The 26,423-nt window shown below is 61.2% G+C and overlaps 4 protein-coding genes across 9 annotated transcripts; 1 reads left to right on the forward strand and 3 right to left on the reverse strand.

Annotated features, from left to right (window-relative positions):
- Positions 1-38: 38 nt before the first annotated feature.
- On the reverse strand, positions 39-2,824 carry ATAT1 (alpha tubulin acetyltransferase 1). The gene is made up of 10 exons (XM_062636774.1): positions 2,632-2,824; positions 2,416-2,476; positions 1,854-1,945; positions 1,616-1,676; positions 1,390-1,503; positions 1,199-1,300; positions 1,025-1,070; positions 875-949; positions 647-797; positions 39-528 (listed from the first exon to the last, which is right to left on the reverse strand). Exons 1-10 carry the CDS (start codon positions 2,727-2,729, stop codon positions 504-506), a joined length of 825 nt encoding a protein of 274 aa, XP_062492758.1. The 5' UTR covers positions 2,730-2,824; the 3' UTR covers positions 39-503.
- Positions 2,825-2,985: 161 nt separating this feature from the next.
- PPP1R10 (protein phosphatase 1 regulatory subunit 10) lies at positions 2,986-17,906 on the forward strand. 5 transcript variants are annotated; one of them, XM_062636768.1, is made up of 20 exons: positions 2,986-3,127; positions 6,920-7,526; positions 10,759-10,877; positions 10,966-11,052; positions 11,137-11,272; positions 11,819-11,870; positions 12,206-12,283; positions 12,368-12,538; positions 12,645-12,747; positions 13,123-13,232; positions 13,354-13,454; positions 13,734-13,881; positions 13,975-14,130; positions 14,221-14,467; positions 14,832-14,907; positions 14,996-15,187; positions 15,281-15,386; positions 16,000-16,095; positions 16,207-16,629; positions 17,716-17,905. In XM_062636768.1, exons 3-20 carry the CDS (start codon positions 10,771-10,773, stop codon positions 17,805-17,807), a joined length of 2,481 nt encoding a protein of 826 aa, XP_062492752.1. In that variant the 5' UTR covers positions 2,986-3,127; positions 6,920-7,526; positions 10,759-10,770; the 3' UTR covers positions 17,808-17,905. The 5 variants fall into 5 exon arrangements, with proteins under 5 accessions (XP_062492752.1, XP_062492757.1, XP_062492755.1 ...); XM_062636769.1 differs by lacking the exon at positions 2,986-3,127 and adding an exon at positions 6,411-6,522; XM_062636773.1 differs by lacking the exon at positions 16,000-16,095.
- Positions 3,056-6,269, reverse strand: MRPS18B (mitochondrial ribosomal protein S18B). The gene is made up of 7 exons (XM_062636775.1): positions 6,131-6,269; positions 5,745-5,835; positions 5,021-5,118; positions 4,874-4,942; positions 4,605-4,671; positions 3,398-3,457; positions 3,056-3,315 (listed from the first exon to the last, which is right to left on the reverse strand). The coding sequence occupies exons 1-7, from the start codon at positions 6,209-6,211 to the stop codon at positions 3,074-3,076; spliced, it is 708 nt and encodes a 235-aa protein (XP_062492759.1). The 5' UTR covers positions 6,212-6,269; the 3' UTR covers positions 3,056-3,073.
- On the reverse strand, positions 4,968-26,229 carry ABCF1 (ATP binding cassette subfamily F member 1). Of its 2 annotated transcripts, XM_062636766.1 has the most exons (27): positions 26,124-26,229; positions 25,411-25,457; positions 25,238-25,321; positions 24,986-25,118; positions 24,838-24,872; positions 24,591-24,692; positions 24,438-24,503; positions 24,285-24,350; positions 24,134-24,205; positions 23,957-24,037; positions 23,729-23,854; positions 23,211-23,311; positions 23,037-23,122; positions 22,418-22,557; positions 22,186-22,334; positions 22,015-22,098; positions 21,790-21,914; positions 21,599-21,711; positions 21,269-21,440; positions 21,100-21,174; positions 20,937-21,007; positions 20,786-20,818; positions 20,522-20,690; positions 20,332-20,396; positions 20,183-20,255; positions 19,934-20,102; positions 4,968-4,997 (listed from the first exon to the last, which is right to left on the reverse strand). In XM_062636766.1, the coding sequence occupies exons 1-26, from the start codon at positions 26,188-26,190 to the stop codon at positions 19,936-19,938; spliced, it is 2,502 nt and encodes an 833-aa protein (XP_062492750.1). In that variant the 5' UTR covers positions 26,191-26,229; the 3' UTR covers positions 4,968-4,997; positions 19,934-19,935. The 2 variants fall into 2 exon arrangements, with proteins under 2 accessions (XP_062492750.1, XP_062492751.1); XM_062636767.1 differs by lacking the exon at positions 4,968-4,997 and having other exon boundaries at positions 19,914-20,102.
- Between the last annotated feature and the right edge of the window lie 194 nt (positions 26,230-26,423).

The raw sequence follows: 26,423 nt of genomic DNA on the forward strand, positions 1-26,423 counted from the left end.
TATTGAAACGTTACCAAAATGGGGAGGGGCGAAGGGGCTGTGGGGCAGGGACAGGCACCCATAGGGCAGGGATGGGTCCCCATTGGCACGGTGGGGTGAGGAGAGGCCCCCCCCCCCCCCTTGGACCTATGGGGTGAGGATGGGCACCCATGGGGACTCCATGGGGCAGAAACAGGCACCCACTGTGGCAGTGGGGCAGGGCCAGGCACCCGTGGTGGCTGTGGGGCACGAACTAGGACCCCCCCAGTGGGGCTGGGACGGGCACTTGCAGGGGCTGTGGCATGGGGACAGGCACCTATGGGGCAGGAAGAGGCACCCCCAGGGACCTATGGGGCAGGAAGAAGACACCGTAGGGCTGGGACAGGCCCCCCCACTGGAGCCGCAGGGGAAGGAACGGGCACCCATAGGGGCTATGGGGCACCCCACATCTCCCAGCAGACACGAGCCCCCCAAGGCCCTGCCGTGGGGGGTGGGGGTGGGGGGGTGGGGAGCTGCCGTGGGGCTCAGCGGCCGACGCGCCCGAGCGAGCTGCAGGGGAAGGGGATGGGGGGTAGAAAACAGCGCAAAAGAGAGAGGAAAAGGGGTGAGAATTGAGGCAAAACCCAGCGAAGTCGGGAAAAAGCCGCGCGGAGCCGGAGGGACCCACCTGGAGCGGCGGGGGGGGGGCGCAGAGTCCGAGCCTCCATCCAGGTCCCGGCGGAGCAGGAAGGGCCGGAGGCTGCCGCGCACCGGGGACCCCCCCGTGCGGCCGGGGCTGAGGTTGAAGGGCCAGGGAGGCTCCGCCTCCTCCCGCAGGACTGCATGGGATTGGTTGAGGTGAGAGGGAAGCTCCGCCCCCTGTGCCTCAGTGTCCCCCCCCTCATTGGTCACTTACAGTCGCGCTCCGATAGGGAATAGGGCTTGATCTGCTCCTCGGGGCGCTTGGGGGGCGGGCGGCGGGCAGGGGGGGCTGTGGGGAGCAGGGTTAGAAGAGGGGGGAGGCAGTGACCCCCAATGGCCCCCTATGCCCCCCCCCATCACTCACCGGGGCGGTTGGAGAAGAAGCCTTCGAAGATGACGAAGTTGTTGACCTAAAACAGGGATATGGGGGGGTGAGGGGTGGTTCTGCCCCCCCATGGGGTAATTATGGGGGGGATTCACCCCCCCCAATGTGTTTCTATGGGGCACCCCATAGGACCCAGGTGTTGCCCCCCCTTACCTGTGGGATGGCATCCTCCAGCCCATAGTGCTTGTGCAGGAAGGCCAGGAGCTTCGCCGAGGGTCTATCCACAGCCAGGCGCCAGGGCTCTACCCGCTCGCTCTATGGGGTGATGGAGGCATTAAAGCGGGGGTCCCCAGTGTCCCTATGGATGGGGGGCGGCCCCAGTTTGTGCCCCCCACTCCCTGTACCTGCAGCATGTGATGGAAGAGCTCCCGGCCGTAGCCATGGCGCTGCAGGGATTCATGGATGTAGAAATCCAGCACGCACAGGGGCTCCGCTTCGATGTGGGCACCAGAGCGGTCCTGGGGGGGCGTGGGGGCACAATGTGGGGGCACCCAATGGTTGCTAAGGGGAGGGGTATGGGGGTGCTGCCCCCCCCCGCCACACCAGGGGCACCCCCTGCCAAGTACTCACCAGCAGGAAGAGCTTCTTGTACCCAACCTTGAGGAAGCCGATGACAGCGCCCTTGGGGACCCTATGAGGCAATGGGGGGGTTATGGGGGGGTCAATGGGGTCTGTGGAGGGGGTCAATGGGGGTTATGGGGGTGTCAATGGGAGTGCCAATGGGATCTATGGGGGTGTCAATGGGGGGTTATGGGGGTCAGTGGGGGTCTATGGGGGGATCAATGGGGCTATGGGGGCAGAGGCTCACCTCCGGCCCTCAGGGTCCCGCAGGATGTACAGCACGTGCCGGTTGGTCTCCATGCGGCTGGCGCTGGTGACGGGGGACGGGAGGCCCTGGGCCTGGGGGGGCAGAGCTGTTACCCCCCATTGACCACCATCACGCCCCACTGACCCACATCACCCCTCCCATTGACCCACATCACCCCCGCATTGCTCTCTAGAACCCCCTCATTGTGCCCCATTGCATCTTGTTGTACCCCATCAACCCCCTATTGATCCCTACTGCCTCCCATCACCCCCTATCGCCCCCACCACCTCTCATTGCTCCCTCCATTGTCTCCTATAGCCCCCCATCACCCTCCCATTATCCCCTTTACTCCCTCATTCTCTACCATAGCCCCCCATTGTCCCCCTATAGCACCCCCATTGCCCCCTATACCCCCACCAAACCCCCCCCATTGTCCTCTATGGCCCGCCATTGTCCCCTACAGCCCCCCCATTGCCCCCTCTAGCCCCCATTGCCCCCTATAGCCCCCCCATCGCCCCCTATAGCCCCCCCATCACCCCCCATAGCCCCCCCATGGCCCCACCTTGGCCGAGGCCTTGCCCAGCTCATCAATGACCGTCCTCAGCTGCTGCTCCAGGTCCCCTCTGCTCCATGGGGGGACACGGAAGTGGGGGGACAGGGGGACACGGACACGGTCACCCCGAGCCCCCCCTCCATTGACCCCCACTATGGGTCCGCCGCTATCCCAGCATGCCCCGCGCTGCCCCCTTGTCTCCCAGCATGCCCGCGGTGCCGGTACCGGTGGGCGGGCCCGGGCCGCCCCGCGGGCCGCAGGTGCTGGTCCACCACGCAGAACCGGTCGCCCAGCACCGGGGCGAGGTCGAACGGGAACTCCATGGCCGCTGATCCCGGTTCCGGGGGCCCGGGCCCGGCCCCGCCGCCGCCTCCTTCACCCGCCGGGCCCGGCCCGGCCCCGCCACAGCAACCGCCAAGCTCGACTGCCGAAAGCCACGCCCCCTTAGCAACGGCGCGGCCAATCGCTGCCTCCGCTTTGCCCTCCCCTAGCAACACGCCCCGCCCTCCCGCTCAGCGGCAAAGCACGACGGGATATATCCCCCTCTTTCCTCACACGCGCTGGCCGCCATTTTGTGGCGCCGGCCGCCATTTTGTGAGAGCCGTGCCTCAGTTTCCCCGAGGGGAAGAAGACGACGCCGGGACATGGCGGGGGGGTGAAAGCGCTTTTATTGCCCCTCGGCCGGGGCCGCGGGGGTGGCCGGGGCCGCCCCTTCCTTCAGGTACTGCCGGTACATGCGGCGGACGCGGGCCACGGCAGCGGCGGGGGGCGGCTGCCACTCGTACCACGGGTACCATGGCCGGGGGGCGGCCAGGGCGGGCGCCGGGGGGGTCCTGCCCACGGCCGGGTGCCGGGTGGTGAAGTCCCCTTTGGGCGTGGGCACGAAGGGCACCTGCAGCCAGAGCAGGCCTGCAATGGGGTGAGGGGCTGGGGGCACCCATGGGTGCTGAGCACCCCCCCGCTCCCCACAGCACCCATCCTGGGGGCTCACCGTGGTCCTGGGCCTGCGCGATGGCCTTGGAGAGGAGCTTGTGCTGCTTCATGCAGACCCCTGCGGGGGGGAGAGAGATGGGCGCCGCCACGGCACCCATGGGTGACGCCATAGCACCCATGGGTGACCCCCTGGGGGTTACTATAGCACCCACGGGGGTCACTACAACACCTGCAATATAGCATCTATGGGTGCCACTACAACACGTATGGGTGTCATTATAGCACCCCTAAGTGCCACTATAGCACCTATGGGTGTCACTATAGCGCCTATGGGGGTCACTATAGCACCCATAGGTGTCACTCTGGCACCTACGGGTGCCACTATAGCACATATGAGCATCACTATAGCATCTATGGGTGTCACTAGAGCACCCGTGAGTGCCACTAAAGCACCTACGGGTGTTGCTATGGCACCTATGGGGGTCACTAGAGCACCTGTGGGTGTTGCTATAGCACCCAAGGGTGCTACTATAACACACACAGGTGTCACTATAGCACCCATGAGTGCCAGTACAGAACTTATGGGTGTTGCTATGGCACCTATGGGTGTTACTATAGCACCTATAGGTGTTGCTCTAGCATCTACGGGTGTCACTATAGCACCCATGGGTGCCACTATAACACATATACGTGTCATTATAGCACCCATGGGTGTCACTACAGCACCTACAGGTGTCACTGTAGCACCCATGGGTGTCACTATAACATACAGATGTCACTCTGGTACCCATGGGTGCCACTATAGCACATGTAAGTATCTCTACAGCACCTATGGTGTCACTACAGCATCTATGGGTGTCACTGTAACACACAGCAGTGTCACTATAGCACCCATGAGCCTCACAATAACACATGTAAATACCATTATAGCACCCATAGGCATCGCTGTAGCACCCATGAGTGTCACAGTAACACATGTAAACGTCGTTATAGCACCCATAGGCGTCACTGTAGCACCCATGAGTGTCACAGTAACACATGTAAACGTCGTTATAGCACCCATAGGCATCACTGTAGCACCCATGAGTGTCACAGTAACACATGTAAATATCGTTATAGCACCCATAGGCATCACTGTAGCACCCATGAGTGTCACAGTAACACATGTAAACGTCGTTATAGCACCCACAGGCGTCACTGTAGCACCCATGAGTGTCACAGTAACACATACAAGTGTAATTATGGCACCCATGGGTGGCCCCTACCTGTGCGTGTGGGGTGGAAGATGACGCCTGTGTGCGGGCAGATGAACTGGTCCAGGAGCTTCACATTCTGTGGGGAGGGAGAGGAGGAAAAGGGCAGGAAAAGGTGGAAAAGGGAAGGAAAAGGGCAGGAAAAGGTGGAAAAGGGCAGGGAAAAGGGCAGGAAAAGGTGGAAAAGGGCAGGAAAAAGGAAGGAAAAGGGCAGGAAAAGGTGGAAAAGGGCAGGAAAAAGGACGGAAAAGGGCAGGAAAAGACCCCCCCCCCCCCCTTACCCTATAATCCACGTGAAGGTTGCGGTCCCGGCATATGGGGCAGGGGTTCCCCACCCGCTTCCCCTTGCGCTGCAGGGGGGGAAATATGGTCAGAGGGGAACCCCCTGCCCCACATCTCCCCCCCCAGCCCCACATCCCCCCCCTCACCAAACAGGCCTTGCGGGTGCGCTGGGGGGGGATGGCTCCTTTGTGGTTGCGGCGGTAGCCAAACCAGACGGGTTGGTCGCCATAGGTGGTGCGGTACTCTGGGGGGGGACACAACACAGGGAGGGTTTTAGGTCATTTTGGGGTATTTTCGGTGATTTGGGGGTATTTTGGGATGTTCTGGGGTATTTTGGAGGTGGTTTTGGGCTGGTTTTGGGGTGATTTTGGGGGTGATGTTAGGGTATTTTGGGGTGATTTTGGGGTGATTTGGGGGTGATGTTGGCGTATTTTGGTGTGATTTTGGGGGTTATGTTAGGGTATTTTGGGTTGATTTTGGGGTGATGTTGGGGTATTTTGGTGTGATTTTGGGGGTTATGTTAGGGTATTTTGGGGTGATTTTGGGGTAATAATGGGGTATTTTGAGGTGATTTTGGGGTGATGGGGTATTTTGGGGTGATTTTGGGGGTGATGTTAGGGTATTTTGGGGTGATTTTGGGGTAATGTTGGGGTATTTTGGGGTGATGGGGTATTTTGGGGTGATTTGGGGGTGATGTTGGGGTATTTTGGGATGATTTTGGGGGTGATGTTAGGGTATTTTGGGGTGATGTTGGGGTATTTTGGGGTGATTTGGGGGTGATGTTAGGGTATTTTGGGGAGATTTGGGGGTGTTTTGGGGGTATTTTGGGGTGTTTTGAGGTGTATTTGGGGATGGGGACCCCCCCAATACCTTCGCTCTCCAGGTACTCCCAGGGCCGCTCCTCGTAGGGGCTCGGGGGGGGGTTGGGTGCTTCCTGGGTGCTACAGAGGCGGGGGGTGTCCTGCGGGGGGGGGGGTGTGACGTCACGGCGGTGACGTCATGGTGTGATGCTTCCCCCCCAATATCACACCCCCCCCCAGTGACCTGACGGGAGCCGCTATGACGTCACACCGCTAGGAAAGGGGGAGGCCGTCGCCAGCGGTGACGTTGCCTATGACGTCACAGCCCCGCTCTCGTGGCGTGACCTGCCCGCCCGCACGTGGCACGGTACCGGGGCCCGCTCCGTTCCGTTCCCATCGCTGCCCCGGTTCCCAACCTGCCCCCTCCCTCCCCCCCCCCCCCCCATTCCGCCTCACCCGAGCCCACAGCGGCCGCCCCAGCGCCCTCAGCCCGGCGCCGGCCGCCCGCAGCAGCGCCATGCCCCTGGGCAGCGCCATCTTTGCCGCCGATCCCCCGCTAGGCCCCGCCTACCACCGGGAGGGGCGAGGGCGGGGCGCCGCCATCTTGCCGTACGGCTCCGCCTCCCGCTCCGCGCATGCGCGGTGCCCGCCGCTTGAATTAAAACTGCGCCACAGCGTTGTGGGGTGCGGGGTGAGGACGCAATAGCGCGCTGCCACCGCGCATGCGCCGCCCGCAGGGGTGGGCAGCGCCGAGGCTTCCGCGCAGGCGCGGCCGTGCGTGGTGGGCGTGGCCCGCTATAAAAGCAGCCGCCCGCGCGGCCCGCCGCCATTCTGAGGGCTGAGTGGAGGTGAGTAGAGACTTGCGGCAGGCGGGGGGGGCCCCGACGGGTGGGCGTTGTGGGGCGGGGGGGACCCCTTTTGTATCGCCATCACCCCCTTTGCATTGAGAACAAGGCTGTTCCCCCCCCTTCCCCATGCCCCGCCGCGGGGGGGGGGAGCCGGGGGCGCCCTCAGCTTCCCTCAGCGCTGAGGTAAATCCACCCCCCCCTTTCCAAAGGGCGATTTCCTTCGGCTTTTTTAACCACCCCCCCCCCCTTTTAAGGCTTTAACCGGGGATGAGTGCTAATCATTTCGTGTCTTTTCTTCTTTGCTTCTAATTTTTTTCCATTATTTTTTTATTTATTGTGCCCCCCCCAACCCCCTTTTCTCCTGTTGTTTTTTTGTTTCTCCTTTTCCCCGCTCCAGGTTCGGTTGCTCTGGAAAGACGCCGGCGCCTTTACCACGAGAAAACAAAACAAAACACACAAAAACAAAAACAAAACAAACAAAAAAAAACAAAAACAAAATATATAAAATCTCTAATATACAACAACAACTGCAACAAAACAACAAAAAAAGGGGAGGAAAAAGCTCGCTTCCCCTTTCCCTTTCCCCTCTTCCCAACTTCCCGCCCGGTGCCGTGGAAGAGCCGCCATCGCAGTCTCCGTCCTTTGGACCGCCCTTGGGAAGCCGTTGCAAACCTGAAGGAAACTGCCACTTAGAAACATAACCCCCCTTTCTTCTTTCCCCTCTTCCCCAAAATCCAAAGGGAAACAGCCAAAACTCCCTGATTTTTCCGATTTTTTTCGCAGGCTTTTTCATCCTGTTCCTTTTTGCCACCATTTAACGCGACAAAAGCCACCCTCGTAGGGACCCCCCCCCCCCCAAACCCCCCTCCTTCTGTTCCGCAGCTCAAAAGCTGCCTTTTTTCCAGCCATGACCCAGCCCAATGCAGCTCTTTTTTGGCTCTGACCACCCACCAATGCCTAAATCCAAACCTTGAAGCGCTGTCGGCGAGCAAAATAATTGGATAGTAAGTGTTGAATTTCCAACCAGCTCAACCCCCCTCTTAAAATAGACCCCAACCCCCCAAAACCACCCTAAAACGAGCATAAAGAACGGGAGGAAGGTGTTGGAGGACGCTTGGCCAAAGAGGTTTCAACCGATGCGGGCTTTACCGGGTTCCCAAACCGACCCCTACCCCCCCGAAATTGCTCCGAAAGCCCCCAAAAAGGGGTTTATTGGTGGGGCTCGAGCAATCTGCGCATAAAGATTGCGGAGGGGGGGTGGGGGTTGGGGGGGGGAGCGGTGATGCTCAAAAATTGATTTATTTTCTTATTTCTTTGTGTTTTTTAGGTGCCATTTTAGGAGTGGTTTTGCGCAGAGAGAAAGGGGAGAGCGCGTGTTGGGGGGGGGGACTGGACGGGACGGTTAAAACGTGGTTAAATGGTGCCGGGAGGGGGGGGTGCAATGTAGCAATAAAGCTCAGGCAGGTGTAGCCGGACCCAAAATCCTGCTTTTTTCAAGCAAAAAAGAACGAGGTTGCTTAAAAAACACCCTTAAATCCAACCCCCCCCCCCCCCCCCATAAAGGCAGCTCCGGGTGAGGGCCAAGATGGCGCGGCTGCTGCCCGCTCTTTGTCTTTGCCTTTGTCTTTAACTCCTTTGTTCCCTTCCCCTTCCCCCCCCACCTTTATTGATTCATTTCATAGCGATTTATTCCATTACAGGTCGGGGGTGGGGCTCTGAACCCCCATTTAATACCAGTCTTTTTTGGGGGGGGTCCCCAGTCTTTAATGAATGGGGGGGTGGTGCTGTGGTTGACTTGGCGGCCGTGGTGTGGGCGATGGGGGGGGGTCGGGGTATTGCTGTTAATGTGTGTTCCCCCCCTTTTTCCCCAACCCCCCCCTATTTGGTTGTTTTTGGCTCCTAAGATGGCGCCGGGGCCTCGCCGCCGGCCCTGGCTGATGCAACCGCCCAAACCCCTCCCACCGCGCCACCGGCCAGGGCCCCCCCAGACCTTCACTCCCCCCTTATCCATCCTTTTCCCTTCATTCCCCCCCTTTTCCTTCCATTTATCCCAATCCTATTCCCTTAAACCCTGCTTTAACCCCCCCCCCCCCCCAGCTTTCATCCGCAGGACCCTGGTGCTGTGCACAGTAGGACCTTGCAGGCACTGCTTCTCTTGGAGGTTGTGCCCAAAACCCCCCTTTTTCTCCTTAAAAAAAGCAGGATTTGCCATTGATTTCTCGATGATCCCCCCTTTTCCTGTTGGTTCCGAGCACTCCCCATGGGATTTGGGCTGGATTTGAGGGGTTTTTGGTTCGTTCTCTCTGTGTGTTGCTTGGAAGGGGGGGAAGGGAGTGGAAACGGCGTTGGCGAGCAACTGATAACCTTGCCTTTATCGTGACAGGGGAATGCTATCACTGGGCTTGACCCCCCCCAAAAAAGAGCCCTTTTTGGGGGGGCGCACCCCCAAACTCCTCACTTTTAGCCCGTTTTCCCATGACCTTGCCCCCTTGGCAGCGTGGAGGTGCTGCGGGCTTTAGGAACAGACAAAAGGCAGGGGAAGAGCAGCACCAAGCGGGTAAGCAACCAAAATCCCCCTTTTTGGTCCTGATTCCATTTCACCCGCTTCATCTTTGAATCCAGGCTTTAACTGGGAATACCCCCCCCCAGATCCCTCCTTTTGGGCCCTGTCCCGGTGCATGCGGCTGCTGCACTGGGTTCAGCCCTCCCCTCCCTGCCCCAACCAACCATGCACCCGAATCCAAAGCTTTTTGGTTAAAACCAGAGAAAATTCCATCAAATTTGACATTTTTAGGCACAAAATGAAGCATTTTGGAGCATTTCCCCCCAGATCTGAGCCCGGGGGTACAGCCTTTTCCTCCCCAATGTGCTCCCCAGTGATAGCATTACCCTTTGGGGGGGGGGCACAGTGGGCTGCCTCCCCCCCCCCTCGTGCTTTTGGGGTCTGCATGACCTCCGTCCTCTGAGAAATGGGGGTTTTGCCCCCAAAATCCAGCATTTAGGGGGGTTCAAACCATAATGATGGCAATGGGGGGGCAGGGTTGCTGATAGAGTTGGACCAGGCCACGGTGCCCCCCTCTTTGGGGGTGGGATTTACCCCCCTTTGGGGGGCTCAGTGTGTGTTGGGCTCCCTTTCACCCCATGCTGGTGCCTTTGGAGTCAGTGTTTGCTGCTGTGTGACCCCCCCAAAGCAGGGGGGGAGCCCCCAAAGCCTTAAGGAGTGGGTACAAAGCCATGGCTGGGCCTCCCCTTGTCCTTTGGGACCTCCCATGTCCTGTCCCCCCCCTCCATAGATTGGCTCCTTTCATGGGGAGGTCAAAGGTTACAAAGGCCTTTGGTGCTTTAAGCAGCCTTTGGGGTTAATGAATTACCCCCAATTAAGAGTTATAGGGGGATTGGGGGGGGGCGTTTGGTGGGGGTTCCTGCTCCTTTTAACCTGCTCTTGTGTCTTCACAGAGGCTCAGCCTGTACCTGGCTCAGCACCCCCCCAAAATACCCCTCCAAATGGGGGGGGCTCTGCTGCTGTATCCTTTAACCAGCCTGGACTAAGGAAGCCCCAGCTCATTCCTTAAGGATTAAATGGGGGCTACACGGGTGGCCCCCCCAATCCAGGCCAGCTCCACCTCTGTCCTCATTAACTAAGCCAGGCTTAAGGAACTTAATGAACCCGGAGCAGCTTCTCATTAAGCAGCTGCTTGACGTCAATGGGATGACCCCCTCAACACCCCCCTGGGGCTGGGTCATTACCAGGGTGTGTGGGGGGTGCTAATTAGTGCCTTGGTCATTAATAGGTGGAGGAGTCATTAATTACATGGATGAGGTGATGCTGATGATGCTGTGGTGGGGGCACCCCCAAGTCTTGCGCCGGCGCCGCTCCTTCCCCCCCCAGCCTTGCGTCCCTGTCCTTGTGTTGCTCCCCCTTCATTAAGCACCGACCGTTAATTACCCCTTCGGGGGCTGATTAAACCTGGGGGTGCTGCCCCCCCCCCATAATGAGCATGGGGGGGTCCATCCCCTGGTACTGACCTGATGCCATCCCTAGGGGTGGCGATGCCCTGAATGGGGGCCACTGTCACCTCCATAGGGGTGACCCCCTTGCTTGTGGGGGGTGATACCCCCTTCTTTGGTGTTGTCACTGTGTCAGAAGGGGGGGGATGGACAAGGGTTAAAGGGGGGAGAATTGGGGGGGGGTCACTGCTGTCTTAACCCCCCCTCTGTTGTTTCTCCCCCCTCCAGGGCTCTCCTGCCATGGGCTCGGGCCCCATCGACCCCAAGGAGCTCCTCAAGGGCTTGGATTGCTTCCTGGGCCGCGATGGCGAGGTCAAGAGCATGGAGGGCATCACCAAGATCTTCAAGTGAGTCCCCCCCCCCATGTCCCCCTATGTCCCCCCCGTGTCACTGTCACCGGGGGGGGCTGACCCCTCTTTCCCCCCTCCCCTTCAGCCTGATGAAAGACTCGCAGAAGCTGGTGAGCCGCTGCATCTACCTGAACATCCTGCTGCAGACCCGTGCCCAGGACATCCTGGCCAAGTAAGAGCAATGGGAGTGCACCCAAAGGGTCAGGACACCCCATTCCCGGCCGGATCCTGAAGGATTTTCCCCCTTTTTCCATAGGTTCATCCGCATCGGGGGGTACAAACTGCTCAATACTTGGCTCACCAGCTCCAAAGCCTCCAACAACGTCCCCTTCCTGCAGCAGATCCTGCTCACCCTGCAGCACCTGCCTCTCACTGTGGACCACCTCAAACAGGTCTGGTGGCCTTTGGGTGCCTTTTGGGTCCCCTGGGGTGGCTTTGTGATCCCTTTGGGTGCCTTTTGGGTCCCTTTGCCTGCCCTTTGGTGACTTCTGGGGGCCCTTTGGGTGGCTTTTGGGTCCCTTTTTGCATCCCTTTTAGGTGCCTTCTGGTTCCCTTTGGGTCCTTTTTATATCCCTTTTTGGGTGCCTTTTGGATCATTTTGTAGGTACCTTTTGGATCCCTTTGGGTGCCTTTTAGGTCCCTTTTGTAGGTGCTTTTAGGATCCCTTTGGGTGCCTTTTGGATCCCTTTGGGTGCCTTTTGGATCCCTTTGGGTGCCTTTTGGATCCCTTTGGGTGCCTTTTGGATCCCTTTGGGTGCCTTTTGGATCCCTTTGGGTGCCTTTTTGGTCCCTTTGGGTGCCTTTTTGTCCCTCTGGGGTGGCTTTATGGTCCCTGGGTGCCTTTTGGGTCCCTTTGAATCCCTTTTGGTGCCTTTTGGGATCCTTTTGCGGGTCCCTTTGGCCCTTGCTCTGCCACTCACCCCCATCTCCACCTGCAGAACAACACAGCCAAGCTGGTGAAGCAGCTCAGCAAGTCAAGTGATGATGAAGGTGAGCACCCCCATAGACCCCCCAAAACCCCCATTTACACCCCTTTAAGTCCCATTTACCCACTTTAACCCCTTTAACTCCCATTTCCCCCCCTTTAATGCCCCTTTAATGCCCATTTACCCCCCTTTAACTGCTATAACTCCCATTTGCACCCATTTGCCTCCCTTAACTCCCATTTACCCCCATTTGCACCCCTTTAACCCCCATTTGCCTCCTTTAACTCCCATTTGCACCCCTTTAACTGCCGTTTGCACCCCTTTAACTCCCATTCGCACCACTTAACCCCTTTAACCCCCATTTACCCCTCTTTAACCTGCTCTTCCCTGTCCCCACAGAACTGCGCCGCCTCGCCTCCATCCTGGTCAGTGACTGGATGGGTGTCATCCGGTCCCAGAGCAGTGCCCAGCCCAGTGGTGAGCACCCCCCCAGCACCCCCTTTACCCCCCCCCCCCATTCCAACTCCTCCATCTCACTCTTTCCCATTGGATTTGCTCCAGAACGGGATAAAAAGAAGCGGAAAGAGGAAAGCAAAAGCAAAACCCCTGCCCAGGAGAAGCCCCAAGAGGCCAAAGCTGAAGCGAAAAGCGAGGAGATGCCTGAGAAGAAACGGGAGAAACCCAAATCCCTGCGGACCACAGCGCCCAGCCACGCCAAGTTCCGCTCCACTGGTAATTCCCAAGGGAATTGCGGCCTCTTGGGGCGGTTTGAGGGGGAATTTGGGGGGTTATGCCCCACTTTGCAGCATCCCCACTGACCCTGTTCCCCCCCGTACAGGGCTGGAGATGGAGACACCTTCGTTAGTGCCCTTGAAGAAAATGAACTCTGCTTCCAGCACTGATAAATACAACCTGAAACCGATGCCCATCAAGAGGCAAAAGTGAGTCTGGGGGGGCTTTGGGGTATCTTTGGGGGGTCCAAATGGTGGGTTTGGGGTGCTCAGGGCTTGTTTTGGGGTGCTCAGAGTTGGTTTTGAGGTGCTCAGGTTGGTTTTGGGGTGCACAGGGCAGGTTTTGGATACTCAGAGCTGGTTTGGGGGTATCAGCTGGTTTTGGGGTGCTCAGGGCGGGTTTTGGATGCTCAGGGCTGGATTTAGGATGCTCAGGCCTGGTTTTAGGTGCTCAGGGCTGGTTTTAGGGTGCTCAGGGCTGGCTTTAGGGTGCTCAGGCCTGGTTTTAGGATGCTCAGGCCTGGTTTTGGGGTGCTCAGGGCTGGTTTTGGGGTCCCTCCTCACCCCTTCTCTGCTCCCCCCCAGCCTCTCCTCGGCCATGGGCGATGCTCCCCCCGCAGAGAAGAAATACAAGCCCCTGAACACGGCCCCCAACGCCACCAAGGAGATCAAAGTCAAGATCATCCCCCCCCAGCGTGAGTGTGGGCGACCCCGAGCCCCCCTGGGTGCTGGGTGGGGGGCACCCATGGGTGCTGGGTGGTGGTGGGGGGGGGGGTTGGCTTTGGGGTGACATCGCCTCCCCCCTTGTCCCCACAGCCATGGAGGGCCTCGGCTTCCTGGATGCCCTCAACTCCGCTCCCATCCCCGGCATCAAGATCAAGAAGAAGAAGAAGGTTTTGTCCCCCACCGCAGCCAAGGTATATGGGATAATGGGGGGCTTTTCCTGGGATAATGGGGGGCTTTTCCTGGGATAATGGGGGGCTTTTCCTGGGATAATGGGGAGGCTTTTCTTGGGATAACGGAGGGGTTTTCTTGGTCTAATGGGGAGGCTTTTCTTGGGATAACGGGGGGGTTTTCTTGGGATAATGGGGGGCTTTTCCTGGGATACCGGAGGGGTTTTCCTGGGATACCGGGGGGAGGGGGTGGTTTTCCCCGGGGTACCGGGGGCTCTTGCTTACCCTGCTCTCTCCCCACAGCCCAGCCCCTTCGAGGGGAAGGCCGCTCCTGAAGCCACCTCCACCAAACCCTCGTCCCCGGAGCCCACCCCGGCCTCGGAGCCCATGGATCCGGATCGCCCTGGAACGCCGGTGCCGGCTGTGGAAGTGCCGGAGCCGATGGAGACCTGTGAGTGGGGAGGATGGAATGGGAAAACCATGGGGTGAAAAGAGGGGGTGAAGAGGGTGCTGAGCCCTTCCTGGTCCTGTCCTCCCCGCACAGGCTCCTCGGAGGCGAGCGGTGATTCCAAAAGCATGGAAAACCCTCTGGAAAGCGGGCAGCTCACCAAGAAGGGCCGCAAGAAGAAGACGGTGAGCTGGCCGGAGGAGGGGAAGCTCCGGGAATACTTCTACTTTGAGCTGGATGAGACGGAGCGAGGTGGGTCCAGGCCCTTCCCTGTGCATGGCGGGGCGTTCCCGGCCTGTTCCCGAGGTGACATTCCCGTTCCCATTCCCATTGCCGGGATAGTGAACGTGAACAAGATCAAGGACTTCGGGGAAGCGGCCAAGCGGGAGATGCTGAAGGACCGGCAGGCCTTCGAGACGGCGCGGCGCCTGAGCCACGATGCCATGGAGGAGAAGGTGCCCTGGATGTACCCCAAGCTCCTGGATCTCCCGGCTCCCCTCGTGGTGCCGGGCAGCGGGAGCCGGGAGCGCTTCACCCAGGCCGAGAGGGAGAAGGGGATCCTGCAGGAGCTCTTCCTCTCCAAGGAGAGGTGAGTGGATCCCATGGGATCATGCCCCTTGGGTCACAGGTCTGGATCCCATTCCTGACATCGATGGGGTTGTTCCTCTCCGGTGTGGAGGTGATGGGGGGGCTTGGGGGATGGAGCTGGGATCCCTTAGGATCAATCCACGTCCTCTGGATCCACTCAGCAGCGTTGGGATCGGGCACATGGAGGCATCTGGTGCCCCGGGGTGTGCGGGGCTCAGATCCCCGTGGATCCAGAGCTGGGTGGCCCCAGGATCCCTGGGGATCCAAAGCCTTTGGGATTTGAGGCTGTAGGGTTGGGGGGCGGCCATTGGGTGTCCCTGATCCCAAAGGATCCCCGTGATCCACCAACCCCTTTTCCCCCGCAGTGTTCCCGACAGCCCCCACGAGCCCGATCCCGAATCCTACGAGCCGCTTCCTCCCAAGCTGATCCCTTTGGATGAGGTAAGCCCAGCTCCAGCCAACCCCCAGCCTCTCCCCTCCAACCGCCCCCCATTCCCCCAATTCCCACCTCTCCTCGCCCCCTCCCCAGGACTGCTCCAGCGAGGAAGGGCCTTATCCCGATGGATTGGACCCGGGAGCAGCCTCCCCATCCCCGGAGGCCGGCGCCAAGCTCCCGCCCGTCCTGGCCAACCTGATGGGAAGCGTCGGGGCCGGGAAGAGCCCCCAGGGCCCGGCCCCAGGCGCAGGCATCAACATGCAGGAGATCCTGAGCTCCATCATGGTATCCACACCCCGTTCCATAGGGATCCAGGGATGCGGGACACGTGGGACCCCCCCACTGAGCCTCAATCTCTCTCTGTGTGTGCCCCCCCAGGGTGGTCCCAGCACCCACAAGGCCGAGGAGCTGCTCAAGCAGCCAGATTACTCAGACAAGATCAAGCATCTCCTGGGGAACCTGCAGGCACCGGGGCCCGGCGGAGGTGAGCGGGAACGTTGGGAACATCGGGAATGCCGGGGGGGCGGGGGTGAGGGAGATGGTGGATGTGATGGGAACACTGCCCTAGCATGGGCAGTGGGATGCATTGGGCTTGGGGAAGCAATGGGAACACTGGTCCTCGTTCCATCAGGGATACAGGGGTGCCTTTGGCTTAGGGCTACAGGGGTGCCTTTGTCTTAGGGATACAGGGATGCTTTTGGTTTAGGGATACAGGGGTGCTTTTGGCTTAGGGATACAGGGATGCCTTTGGCTTAGGGATACAGGGGTGCCTTTGCTTTAGGGATACAGGGATACTTTTGGCTTAGGGACACGATGGGGATGTGTTGGGAGCACTGACACCTATGGCAGCATGGACATTGGGGTGTGTTTGGCTTAGGGACACAGATGGGGACACAGGAGGGATATGGGAATGCCTTTGGCTTGGGGACACAATGGGGACACCGGATGCTGCTGTGCACCCCATGTCCTTTAGGGTGACAATTGGAGGGGGCACCACCTTTGTCCCCAACTTGTGGGAGGGCCATAAGGAGCAATTTGGGGGTGGTTTGGCTCCCCCACTATCCTAACGCCACCCCCTTTCTGTCCCTCCCCTCCAGTGCCCCACGGATTGCTGGGCCCCGGCCCCATGGCCAATGGCTTCCCACCAGGCCCCAAGGCCATGCAGCACTTCCCCCCGGGGGGGCCCATGCCTGGTAAGTGCCCCCATAGGGGACAATGGGGGGGATGGACGATCCCATAACACTTGGGGGGGGGTCACCCCATAACCCCCCCCTCACCCTCCTCTCTCCTCTCTCTCCCTGCAGGACCCCACGGCGGTGGCGGGGGGGGCCCGGGGATGCCCCCAGGCCCTGGGGGGGGGATGCCCGGGGGTGGCCCCCGGCTGCTGGGGCCGCCCCCTCCCCCACCCCCTCCTCAACGCGGCGGCGACTTCTGGGACCCCCCCGAAGCTGGGGGAGGGGGAGGGGCGATGCGCGGGGGGGGCCCCCACGGCGGGGGAGGGGGAGGGGGCATGCGCGGGGGGGGGCCCCCCTTCCACCGCCCCCGCGGGCGCAGTGGGGGCGAGCCCCCCCCGCCCCCCCCGTACCGGTGCCGAGGAGGAGGAGGGGGTGGGGGGGGGCGCAACGGGGGCCCCCCCCCGAGTGGGGGCGGGGGGGGCGCGAGGGGGGGCCCCCCCGGCGAGCACGGCAGAGCCCACCCTGGAGAGCACCCCCGCGGCCACGCAGGAGGTAAATGTGGGGGGGGGGCGGGGGAGGGGCTTGGTTATGGGGGGGGCCCGGCCCCGGCCCTGGCTGGGAGGGGCCTGTGGGTGCCCCCTCCCCTCCGCCCCCCCCCCCCCCCCCTTTCCTGCCCCGGTGGCGGGGGGGGGAGCCCCCCCCTCCCCATCACCCCCTGGAGCCCCCCGGGCCATGGGGCAGGGGCCCCGATTGGCGCCGGCCCCCAATGGGGCTCTAGGGCAGGGAGAGAGGGGGGGGCAGAGAGAGGGGAGACCCCCCCCCGGCCTCTGCCCCATAGAGCCGCAGGGCACGCTGGGAGTTAAACCTGGCTCTAGGAAGGGCAGGATCTATGGGGCTGCCCCATAGCCTTGCACAGGGACCAGCACAGCCCCGTTGCCAGTCTATGGGGCAGAGAGAGGGGTGCTTTGGGTCTCAACGTCTGCCCCACTGTAGGGCAGCCCCATTGGGCTTGGGCACCATCAGGCTATAGGGCAGGGATAGGGGTGCTGTGGGGCCTACAGCCACCCCATATGGGACGCAGCAGGTCCAGCACCAGGCTATAAGGGAAGAAGTCAGGGCGCTGTGGGGCTCGCATCTGCCCCATAGAGAACGCAGCACCACCAGGCTATAGGGCAGAGAAATGCGCCATGGGGCTCTACAGCTGTCCCATAGCAGGCGCAACTCCAGCATTGGGCTATAGGGCAGGGATAGGTGCGCTGTGGGGCTCCCAGCCACCCCCAGCAGCAACCTATAGGATAGAGACAAGAGCCCTGTGGGGCTCCCATCTGCCCCATAGCGGCTCAGCCCCAATGGGCCACCGCAGCTCCACTACCACTCTATGGGGCTCCCAGCCACCCCATAGAGGCCTCAGCATCACCCCCCCATAGGGCACAGCTCAAAGCCTTATGGGGTTCCACCATTGCATCCCCTCTGTATCTATAGGGCATCCCTCTTCCTTCCCCAATGGGGCTTTCCATTGCTGCCCCACACCCCTGTCAACCCACCCCACCCCTTCCAGCGCTGCCGCCGTGGGGCCGGGGCCGCCGTGGGGCTGGTCCCTGATGCCCCCCCCCGTGCCCCCCCTCTTGTCTCACGCAGCCCGGTCCAGCCGCGCCGTCTGCCGCCACTTCCTGCTCAAGGGCAGCTGCAGGTACGAGAACAAGTGTGCCTTCTACCACCCCGCCCCATAGCCCCCCCATAGCCACCCCAGGGCCCTTCCTCCTCCTCCTCCTCCCCCTCTCACGCCGCAGCCACCACGTTTATGGCTTCTATGAGGCCTCTTGTGATGCCCCCCTCGCCCCCATTGGTGTCAGATGCCCCCCCCCCCCCAATCCCCTCCAAGGGGTACTGAGCACCTATGGGGTGAAAAGTGGCGGTGATGGGGTAGGAATGGTCTCCTGGGGGGGGGGAGAAGGGGGAGCTGTGGGTGTTAATGGCCGCTTGCGGGGTGTTAGTGCTCTTCTGTGGGGCAGGGTGATCCCCCTAAGGGTGTTAATACCCCCCTAAAGGGTGTTAGTGCTCACCTATGGGGTGTTGATTCCCATCTGTGGGGCAGGGTGATCCCCCTGAGGGTGTTAACGCCCCCTAAGGGGTGTTAGTGCCCCCTAAGGGGTGTTAGTGCCCTTTTGTGGGGTGTTGATGCCCATCTGTGGTGGGGCAGGGTGATCCCCCTGGGGGTGTTAATATCTCCCTAAGAGGTGTTAGTGTCCACCTGTGGGGTGTTAGTGCCCACCTATGGGGTGTTAGTGCTCACTATGGGGTGTTAATACCCCCATAAGGGGTGTTAGTACCCACTTATGGGGTGGAGTTCCCCCCCCCCGGGTGTAAATACCCACTTAGGGGGCAGAAAGAACCCTCCTCCAGGTGGAAATGGGCACCTGTGGGGTGCAGGCACCTAGCTATGGGGCGGAAATGCCCTCCCTGTGGTCTCCATCCCCCCTTCATGGGGTGTAAATACTCGCCTGTGGGGCAGAGGGACCCCCCCCTCAGGGTGTAAATACCCACTAAGGGGTGTAAATAGCTCCCCCCCGGGTGTAAATACCCCTCTGTGGGGTGCTAAAACCCACTTAGGGGGTAGAAATACCCATTTTGGGTTGTAAATATACACCCATGGGGCACGTATGGGGGAAAAATACCCCCCCCCCCCAGGGTGTAAATACCCACTTATGGGGCAGAGATCCCCACCTCTGAGGCTTAAACACCCACTTATGGGGCAGAGATTTTAACTCCCCACCTCACTCCCCCCAGGGGTGTAAGCCCCCACCTGTGGGGTGTCAATACCAGCTTAGGGGGCACAAACCCCCACTTATGGGGCACATTTACCCACAGTGGGGGGGTGTAAATCCTTCCCTACAGGGGGGCCGGCCCCCCCTTGGTGTAACTCCCTTCCCCCCCCATTTACACCCCCCTTCTGTGTGTACCCCCCTGCCCCCATACACTAAATACCCCCCAGGGTGTAAATACCCCCCGGGGGGGCACAACGACCCCCTTTGGGTGCCATTGACACCCCAAAGGTTCCCCCCCCGCCTTGCGCCGCCGCCGATGGGGGGAGGGGCTGCGCCGCTTGGGGTGTGGGGGAGGGGTGAAGGGGGTGGGGGAGGGGCTGCGCCGGAAGCTGTTTTCTGTGAAAACATTGGGTGGGGGAGGGGCGGCGCGGGGCCCCTCCCCCCTTTTGTATATTTTGTACATTAATAATAAACCGATGGTGGAAAAAGGGGCGGGGCCGCGGGCCTGGTCATGTGGTCACTTGGGGGGCACGGTGGGGGCAGAGTTCAAATAGAGCCCACTTGGGGGGCACAACGGAGCCTATTATGGGGTCACAATGTGGACACTTGATGGGCACAGTAGGGCCAGTAGGGGGGCACAGTGGCCCCTATTAAGGGGTCAGAACAGGGGCACTTGGAGGTCACTTAGAGCCCACTTAGGGGGCACAATAGGGCGACTTGGGCGGCACAATGGAGCCTATTAAGGGGTCACAACAGGGACACTTGGAGCCCACTTGGGGGGCACAATGAGGACACTTGGGCACAACAGGGCCACTTGGGGGGCACAGTGGGGCCTATTAAGGGACCACAACAGGGACTCTTGGAGGTCACTTAGAGCACACCTGGGGGGCACGAGGACACTTGAGCGAGGTCACAAGAGGGGCACTTAGGGGGCACAACGGAGCCATCGAGGGGTCCCTGAACCCACTGGTTCACTCTGGAACCTACTGACGCACCCGCAGTCACTGCACAGCCGCTTTGCACCCGTCTCTTTATTGCGGGGGTGGGTTGGGGGGCAGCACTGTCCCTGCCCCACATCTCCCCACAAGCAGCCTCACTCCCGGGGCCGGTGGATCATGACCTCTCCCAGCGCCTCCAGCACCTCCCGTTTGTAGTCCTCGAAGTCGCCGTCGATCTGGCTGAGGCCCTGCTCCTCCACCACCCACAGCTGGCAGCTCGTCTCCGTGATCAGCCGCGCGTCGTGGCTCACCACGATGACGGCTGTGCGGTGACGTCATGCCGGCGTCATGCCGACGTCATGCTGGCGTCACCACCCCCCCACCCCGTTTCTCCCCTCTCACCTCCTTTGTAGTCATTGATGGCGTCGGCCAAGGCATCAATGGACTCGATGTCCAGGTTGTTGGTGGGCTCATCCTGCCGTGGGAAAAAGGGGCGGAGGCTCAGCGCTTGGCCACGCCCCCTCCCCGCTGGCTCCGCCCCCCTCACTCACCAGGATGAGGACGTCGGGCTCGCGGCACGCCAGCTCCGCGAACACCACCCGCGCCTTCTGCCCGCCTGCGCGAGGGGCGGGGCTCAGCCGCTCGCCTCCCATTGGCTGAGCCCCTCCCCGTCCTTCCCCCTATTGGCTCCCGCCTTTAGGAAGCCACGCCTCCTTTCCCACACCGCCCATTCATGCCCACCGGAGAGCTTGGCGATCTGCAGCGTGTGTGCGTGGCCCTCCAGCCCGAAGCGCCCCAGGCACTTGCGGGCGTCCTGGTGCGGGAGGTTGAAGCCCCGCTGCAGGTACTCGGCCGCCGTCTCCTCCAGGCGCAGCTGCTCGGCCGCTTGCTGGTTGAAGAACCCCACTTTCTGCGGGGGGGGGGGCGGGGCGGGGTCACCCTCAGGACACGCCCCCCACCCCAATGCTCCGCCCACAACCAATCGGGCCACGCCTCCGCACTCACCAGCCGATGGTTCCTCCGCATCTGCCCCCGTGTCTGCAGGACAATGCCATTGTTATAATGGGGGGGGGACACCCCCAAGCCCCTCCTTGTGGGGGTTATCGCAGGGTGCCCCCATCCCTTTACAGAATGAGGGGGGGGGGAGTGTCCGTACCGGGGTGAGCTGCCCGGTCAGCAGCTGCAGCAGCGTGCTCTTCCCCACGCCATTGGGGCCCACGATGCAAACTGGGGTGGGATACAGAGGAAAAGGGGGTGTCCGGATGAGCCGGGTCTCCTGCACCCCCTCATTTGTTGGCATTGTCTACGTAGGGTCTCACCCCTCGAGTCCATGTCAATGCCGAAGTCCAGGTTACGGAACAGCAGCTCCTGCCCCTCGTAGCCAAAATCAACGCCTGGACGTGGAGGAGGATGAGGGGTTGTGGGGGATCCTGACCCCACCAACCCCCCCCCACAACCACCCCATAGCCGTCCCCCAAGTGCCGGTACCGTGGAGGCCGAGGATGGGGGGGCTCAGGGGGGGCGGGTTGGGGAAGGTGAAGCGCACGGTGTATTCCCGGGGCCTCTTGAGCAGCTCCGGGGCCTCGGCTGCCTCCTCGTCCGCCGTCCGGCGCCGGCACTTCTGCTGCTTCCGCGTCAGCGCCTCCTTGGTCTGCTTCTCCTGAGGAGGATCCCATCGGGAACCGCATGGATCCACCAGGAAACCCCTTCGGAGGACCCCTCCATGCAGGAATCCAGCCCCACACAGTGAGATCAGGAGGGCATCCCAAAGGAATCGAATCCCAGAGGGACCTCCCCCCCACACACACCCACACTCACCGCCTGCTTGGTGGACTTGCCCCCGGCTTTGAGGTCCCGCAGCTTCTTCTCCTGCTTCTCGAACTGCTTGAGCAGCTCCTTCTGCTTCTGCTGGTACATCTTCTTGAAGGTCACTGCGGGGGGGGGGGGTGTAGGGGTAATTACCCCCCTTTTACTGCCCCAGACCCCCCCTTATTTGCCCCCGTACACACTGTAGTTGCCCCGGTAGTAGAAGAGGCGCTGGGCATCCAGGTGGATGATGTCGGTGCAGACGTCATCGAGGAAGCCTTGGTCGTGGGACACCACCAGCAGCGTCTTCTTCCATGTCTGCAGGTAACTGGGACCAAAAGAGAGGGACAAACAGAGAAGGGATCTTGTGAGGACCCCCCCTTTTGTGTGTGTCCCCATCTCACCCCCTTTTTAACCCTCGTTCTCACTTATTGAGCCAGATGACAGCGTTGAGGTCCAGGTGGTTGGTGGGCTCATCCAGCATCAACAGCGTCGGCTCCATGAACAAGGCACTGAGGGGACACCACCAGCACCATTGATGGATGAGGTCTGGGGGTGTTTGTGGCCCCCAACAACGCCCCCCCCGCACCGTCACTCACCGCGCCAGGGACACCCTCATCCGCCACCCCCCGGAGAACTTCCTGGTGGCTCTGTTCTGCATCTCGGGGTTGAAACCCAGCCCGGCCAGGATGCGCCGGGCCTTGGCCTCCGCCGCGGCCGCGCCGATGGCTCTGAGCTCCTCATACACCTGCATTGGGGTCAGTGAGACCCAAAGGGGGGCCCATAGCGTGACCCCCCCACATCCCAGTGTCCCCCAAGGGGTGCCGGTACCTTCTCGAGGCGCTCGGCGGCGGCGTCCTCCCCGCGCTCCAGCAGCGCCTGCAGCCGCTTCTCCTCCTCCAGCAGCCGGAGCCGTTTGGTGTCGGCCTTGAGCACCGCCTGCACCGCGGGGGTGTCGTCGGCCACCACCTCTGGGGACACCGAGGGGGGGTTTGGGGGGGTTTTGGCAGTGTTTTGCGGTGTTTTATAAGGTGTTTTAGGGGTGTTCTTGGTGTGTTTTGGGAGCGTTTTTTTGGTGTTTTAGGGGTGTTTTGCAGGTGTTTTGGGGAGCTTTTGGGGGTGTTTTCCAGGTGCTTTGCTGTGTTTTTGGGGGTGTTTTGGTGTGTTTCTGACGTGTTTCAGGGGTGCTTTCAGGGTGTTTTAGTGTTTTTTGGGGGGTGTTTTAGAGGTGTTTTGTTTTTTTCTTGGAGTGGTTTGGGGGGTGTTTTTGGTGTGTTTTTTGGGCTTTCAGGGTGTTTTGGGGATGCTTTGGTGGTGTTTTAGGGGTGTTTTCAGGGTGGTTTTGGGGGGTGTTCTTGGGGTGTTTTGGAAGTGTTTTCAGGGTGGCTTTGGTGTGTTTTGGGGGGCGTTTTGGGGGTGCCAGGGAAGCACACCCCCCCCCCAGACCCACCTTGCTCACAGAGCAGCACGTCGATGTTGGGGGGGATGCTCAGCGCCCGGTTCGCGATGTGCTTCAGCAGCGTCGTCTTCCCTTTGCTGGTGGCAAAGGGGGGCTTTGAGGCTGCCATTGACCCCCATAACACCCCCCCCCCCAAAGCAGACCCTAAGTGGGGGGGGCACCCACCCGTTGGGTCCCACGAGGCCGTAGCGGCGCCCGGCCACGATGTAGAGGTCGGCGTTGACGTAGAGCTCCTTGCCATGGGCAGAGATGCTGAACTTCTCCAGCTGGGATAGGGAGGGATGGGGGGGAATCAGGCCTCTGACTCCCCCTCCCACCAGCCCAGCACCCCCAAGTGCAATGGCATGGCCAAAAGGCTTCTTTTCTCCAGTAAAATGGGGGTGTTCCAGGTCCCGCACCCCTTCCCCATCGCAATGGTACGGTCCAGTCCACCCAGTTTCCCTTTCCCATTCTATCAACCCAGACCCCCCTTTTCCCCCAATATAATGGTTTCACCCAGTTCCCCCCATTCCCAATGGCACATCCCAGGTGCCCCCTTCCCCATGTCCGTAGCCCATTCCATCCCCCTTATTTCCCATTACAAGGGCGCAGCCACTTCTTCAACACGGGGGGGGGATACAGACACAGGACGCAGCGCCCCCCGGGTGGATTCTGGGGTGATTTAGGGCAGTTTTAGGGCCCACCTTGATGTCGGAGGCGTTCTCCAGCATGGCCTGGCGCGAGGAGAGCTCGGCCTGGGACACGGAGAAGTCCTCCTCGCCCGCGGCTGCCGCTGCCTTGATGGTGGCCACCTGGCGCTCGTACTCCATCTTTTGGGGGGGAAAAAAGGAAAGGGGGCGTGATCAACTTTAAACCACGCCCCATCCACGCGTAGCCCCGCCCCTTTGGTACCCAGGCTCCGCCCCCTTCACCTGCTTCTTCAGCTTCTTCTTCTCCTTCTTGCTGACGCGGGCATCAGGCTCTGCCTTCTTCCCCTCCTCCTCCTCCTCGGGCTGCAGCAGGGGACATCCCCCCAGCCCCACATCAGCCCCACAGCATCTGGGTGGGGGGGTGAGGCTCCCTCCTTCCCCTCACCCCAAGGCACTCACGGGGTCGTTGCTCTTCCGGGGCTCTTCAGCCTCATCTTCCTCATCCTCATCCCGCAGCGCTGTGAACTTGTTCTGGGGGGCACGGACATGACACGATGTAAGGGGGATGTGGGCCCTTATCCCCCCTCAAAGAGGGACACCCCCCCCTCACCTTCCTGCCTTTGGGCTTTGTATTCTCATCGGAGCCTTCGGCCTCATCCTCACTGAGAGCTTTTCCCTGCAGGGAAACAGGGATTGAGAGGCCAAAGTGTGGGACCTCCCCACCCCCCTCCATGGGCTACCCCCTCCCCACAGCATCCTTCACCTGCCGCTTGCTTTTGGTTTTCTCGTTCTTCCGGCTCTTCCTCTTCTTCTCACTCTCCTCTTCCTCCTGCTGGAGGCACCGGAAACGGGAATTGGGGATACGCAGAACCCAGGTTTTGGGGTGCCCCTTGGGCAGCGCTGCCTCCGCCCCCACCTTGTGGCTTTTTCCCTTTCCAGGCCGCGGTGCCTCTCTCTTTTCCTCCTCCTCCTCTTCCTCGCTCTGCTCTTGATTCAGCGCCGCAAAGACGTTGCCACCCTGGGGGAGGGGGGGATCCCAAAGCGTTTCCTTCTCCTTCCCAACATTCCAAAGGATCCCAGTTTTCCGCCTCCCCCCCGTCCAACTTTAGCTCCTTTTCCCTCATTTTCCCACTTATTTCAGCATCCCTCCCCCATGTGCTCACCTTCCTCCTCCTCCCCCCTTTCCTGGGTGCCGGAGCTGTGGGGGGAGATGACGGGGATGGAATCAATGGGGGATCACGGAGCTCCCAGCCCAGCGCTTCCCAATGGGATGCTCCGGGGAACGGGGGTGACCCCAGAGCTGGCCCTCACCTTCCTCCTCCTCCTCCTCGCTGTCAGCAGCCGCCAGCTCCTGCAGGCGCCGGCTCAGCTCCAGCTCCTCAGGCTCTGGCTCCGCTCCCGGCCGCCGCCGCTCTTTCCTCCGCTCCTTTTTCCTCCGGGAAGCCTGGGAAAGGTGGGGGGGGGAGAGGGGGAACAACCCCTCATTAACCCCCCCTTTCCTCACCCCCATCCCCACCCCATTCATTAGGGCTCAGTCACTGCCAGCCCCTGTCATTATGGAACCTGCTGGGGCGCTGCCTCCTTGTCCGGGGCCGGGGCTGGCTCTGCAGGCGCTGCTTTCTCCTCCTCCACCAGCTCCTCGAAGAACTGGGGGACAAAGGGAAGGGAAGGGTCGGGGGGGGGCGATGCAGGGGGCAGAGGGGGTGGAGGAAGAGGGGGGCGGGTCTGGTGCTCACCGACTTCTTGCCTCGCCGGTCCTTCTTGCCCTTCTTCACCGGCTGGTCTGGGGGGGCGAAGGGAAGGGGGGGGGAAGGGGAAGGGAAGGGGGGGCTCAAGCACTCACAGCCCCCCCCATGGGCTACAGGTCCCAGAAGACCCGGGTGTCCCCCTCCCACCACACCAACAGTGCAGCCGGGACCCCCCCAAGGAGTTAATCCCCCCCCCCATATTCCAAGCGGAAATACCCCCATTCCAAGTGGGAATACCCCCCCATATTCCAAACGGGAATACCCCCATTCCAAGGGGGAATACCCCCATATTCCAAGCGGGAAAACCCCCATTCCAAGCGGGAATACCCCCATTCCAAACGGGAATACCCCAATTCCAAGCGGGAATACCCCCATATTCCAAGCGGGAATACCCCCATTCCAAGCGGGAATACCCCCCCATATTCCAAGTGGGAATACCCCCATATTCCAAGGGGGAATACCCCCATTCCAAGCGGGAATACCCCCATATTCCAATCGGGAATACCCCCATTCCAAACGGATAGCCCCCCTCAAAGGGTTAACACCCCCCCCCCCCAGGCCTCACCCCCCCTCAAGGCCTCACCTCCCCCTCCGCCCCCCCCCACCCGCCCCTCCCTCAGCTCCGCGGGGTCCCTGTGCCCCCCCCATCCCGGTTCCATCCCGGTCCCGTTCCCGTTCCCGGTCCCGCTCCCGGTGCTCACCTTGGCCCTCGCCGTCCCCCCGCCATTCCTCCTGCTTGGCCGCCGCCGGCCGCGCTCCCTTCGGCATGGCCGGGCACCGCGCACTGCGCCTGCGCGCCCACAGACACTCCGCCTAGAGCGCCGCCACGCTTCCGGTCCGCCGCCGCGCCGGCCCGGGATGGAGCTGCTTCCGATTGGTTCGTTGGCGGCAAAGTCCCGCCTACTAACCTCGTTTGTTCTGCATCCAATTGGTTCGCCGTCCTAACTCATCTTCCCATTGGTTCGTTCTTCCCCACCGGCGGTGGACCCCTCCTCCCATTG

This window comes from Pezoporus occidentalis, unplaced genomic scaffold (genome assembly GCF_034315485.1).
Source record: "Pezoporus occidentalis ecotype Australia unplaced genomic scaffold, CSIRO_AGI_Poc_V1 ctg493, whole genome shotgun sequence".
NCBI lineage: Eukaryota > Metazoa > Chordata > Aves > Psittaciformes > Psittacidae > Pezoporus > Pezoporus occidentalis.